At 34.6% G+C, this 3,311-nt stretch overlaps 1 protein-coding gene across 1 annotated transcript in view; it reads left to right on the forward strand.

The window, feature by feature from the left end:
- Window positions 1-2,912: 2,912 nt before the first annotated feature.
- LOC103461732 (olfactory receptor 11H6-like) overlaps window positions 2,913-3,311 on the forward strand; it is a 4,650-nt gene continuing 4,251 nt past the window's right edge. Inside the window, exon 1 of the mRNA XM_017309337.1 lies at window positions 2,913-3,308. Within this exon, the coding sequence (XP_017164826.1) occupies window positions 2,998-3,308 (311 nt within the window). The 5' untranslated portion in view covers window positions 2,913-2,997. The remainder of the gene's footprint in view (window positions 3,309-3,311) is intronic.

A 3,311-nucleotide genomic window follows, 5' to 3' on the forward strand; every position in this document is an offset into this window, starting at 1 on the left:
AAATTCATGCAAACATGCGTGCCGCATTTGATTTCCTTGATATCATTTTCAGTAACAATACTTTTTGATGTCATATATATTCGATTTGAGTCCAATCATTTACCACMAACTCTTAAATACTTTGTTTCAATAGAATTTCTCATCATTCCTCCTATAATGAATCCACTGATATATGGTTTTAAGTTGACCCAAATAAGAAACAAAATTATTGCATCTCTGAAAATGAAATGATGCTCTTGTCTTACTTTTTTTTGTTTTGTAAAAATTAAGTATATGGTCATTTTAAGTGTTTTAACCATCATTTCTCCCTTTTATTTTCTTAACTCCTTTCTTTCAATTCAACCAAATGTTTTCCTTTTTTGGGTGTAATTAGCATTCATTCATATTCAGTAAATTAGAATACGATTGAAGAATACTTTTAAGTAACTCAGTTCATTCAGGGAAACACATCACTACTCTGATGATTTTTTTCTCTTCGTTATGTTTTTTTTGTTTAAAGATAATGAAAGAACAACATTTATGATTATATTATTGCTTCAGACAAAATCAGACTTTTCTGCATTAACACATTAATGCAGAAATGTTGACTTTATTAGAAGTTTATTAAGGATTGTTATTTTTCAATGGTACTTTTAATTTTGTAAGACAAGCATCATCAAAATGCATTTTCCAATTTTTGAATATGACTTACTGTAACTTATCTTCTAATATATTGTATTTAAGGTAAGAAAAAATTCAATTGTAGTTCGAAACAATTTCATCATAACTGCACTGTAATTAATTTTTCTCAGTTTTTCTTGACCTTATTTTTCTAGTTGTTTCTGTTGTTTTGATTGTCGTCTCCTGTTTTTGTCTCCTTAAGCTACTTTCTGTTGAAATGTATGAAAATTGCTCTATAGATAAAATTTGAMTGAGCARTTAATTGCACAAATAACACAAGTTGCCATTGTGTTAAGAGACAGCAGGAATTACTACACAATATCCATCAATCTGTGAAATAATGTGTTCAGGCTTGTTGGTAGAAACAAATAATTTGTGTCACAAATTTATAATAAGCTCTTATAAACTATTTTATTTACTTTCAATTTAATGTGGGTAATATGATATGCAGGTCAAAGATTTTCTATTTTTTATTTCTTACATGCAATATATCRCACAGCAGCCTGTAAGATTTGCTAATAAATTGYTTCTATAAAGACTTGGCGTCTCATTTTTAAAGGATTGAGTAGGATTCATAAAACTGTACTTGTATCCAAAAGCCCAAAATGGTGTAAACCTAAAGAAAAATCAAGATTTATAAAACCATGTGCATGCACATCGGCAAGGACCTAAAKGTTTGTTCAGCCCTCTGCATCTCGCATGAGCTGCTCAATGCAAAGCAGCTCATGCATATCCATGTGTGTTTGAACACCCTGACATTCAATGTTATTTCATGATTAACAACAGTAACCACAGAGGAAAGTRGGAAAAACAAAAAGATAATTTCATTRAGGCAAAAAGCAATGTAAGTGATGTGGAGAGTTGAAAAAATACATTTTCTGATAGCCACATTTACATTAAATAAAGTTCACACTCTGCCACTGGCATTTTAGGAGGGCAGTGGCAAACTACACAGTTGAACGCTCACAGATGTATTATTTAAGTGCACCTCCTTAAAACTCTGTGGGTTTGGAAATAGGGTTAGGAGCCAACGTCTGAGAGGTTAACATGTAGGTAATAGAGGAGGTGTGCATGAGTACGTCAGGCTTTARTAGAGAGAATTCCACTAATTATTTTTTCATGGACTCATTGAGAAGCATGCCATTCTGTACAGCACCTGCCTGCAGTGTTTTCCCTACGCTGCTTTGTGCCAAGATAAAGGAATCATGTGATCAAGACCAAGACTGAGGCATAAACTATTCAAGACCAGGAGCCTGAGTCTTGGCTTTGGATACAGGTGTTGTACTCCTTCGCCTGCAGTGATCTGTCCATCCTTGCCCTCATGGCATATGACCGGTATCTGTCTCCTCTCAGANCAACTGAGAGTAGTACAGTAATGATGTCATAGAACACTCTCTTAAAGCGACAGTACAGGTAGTAGTGTTTACCAAAAATAAATAAAATAATACAATTCTTAAAATGTAACAAAAAATAGGATTCTTCAGTGTCGATCAGGATTTGGTGAAATTTCAAACATTATAAAAATAAATAAAAGCACATTTTCTAAACTTGCTACAGGAGCAAAGCTCTCTCCATATTCGGAGGCCTTARTCCTCCAAGACAGTGTCACAGGTTCAAGTCCCGGCCTGGTGACTTTTCCCCCTCTCTCATAACCCACTTTCCTGTCTGACCACTACCAAATGAAGACCAYTTAGAGCCAGATTTTTTTTTAAATAAATAAATTAACTAACTGGCCTCTTATGACAAATATCAGAAGGCAGTGATGATTAGGGACATACAAATARATTGCAGACATAACATGACATGTTAAAGGATTYCATAATTACTGAAAAACCTGAGAAAGAGAGGGAGAGATTGCTGGTGCAGGTCACAGGTAAGTGTGGTTACCTCAATAGATAGCAACTGTGAAATTTGGCCCATGTCACTTTGGTATTTTTCTGTGTAACACATGCATTTCCATGTGAATAAAATGTAAATGTAATACTTTTTTAATTGTGCTGTGTGTTGAAATATTTGATAGCACGTATTCAGGGGTTTTAGGCCTTATCAATCATGAATGTAAATGTTTGTAATGTTAATCATTTTTATTTATTTTCTCACCAGACTGCTGTAGCCAATCTTCTGCAATKTTGTAATTGCAGCTGCCTCCCCGTGGTGTCCCACGTGTCTGTCTCTGTGGAACCAACTTTATCTTCATGAAGTATTAAGGGAAGCCATTCTGCTGCCGTGCCTGAAAGAAGGGTAGYTGAAATCACAGCTACTGTAGGACTTTCTAAATTCAACAGAGAAGGAAGGAAGGACTCCGTAAGAGAGTAAAGATACATTTTCTTAAAGAAAATGAACAATGTTTCAACAGTTTCAATGTTTTTACTTTCAGGTTTGAATGAGACAAGACATTACAGGTCACTTTTTTTCTTTCTCAGTATTATGTGTTACTCTATAATTATCCTTGTTAATCTTTGTCTTGTTTTGACAATAATCTTGAATAATGAGCTCCATGAACCRATGTATATTCTGCTCTGTGCTTTTTGCTTGAATACCATTTATGGAACAGCAGCTTTCTATCCCAAATTCCTGTCAGATCTGCTCTCTCCTGTTCATGTCATCTCTTATTCAGGCTGCCTCCTGCAGGCTCAGGTGTTGTACTCCTT

Source organism: Poecilia reticulata, linkage group LG2 (genome assembly GCF_000633615.1).
Source record: "Poecilia reticulata strain Guanapo linkage group LG2, Guppy_female_1.0+MT, whole genome shotgun sequence".
Classification (NCBI taxonomy): domain Eukaryota; kingdom Metazoa; phylum Chordata; class Actinopteri; order Cyprinodontiformes; family Poeciliidae; genus Poecilia; species Poecilia reticulata.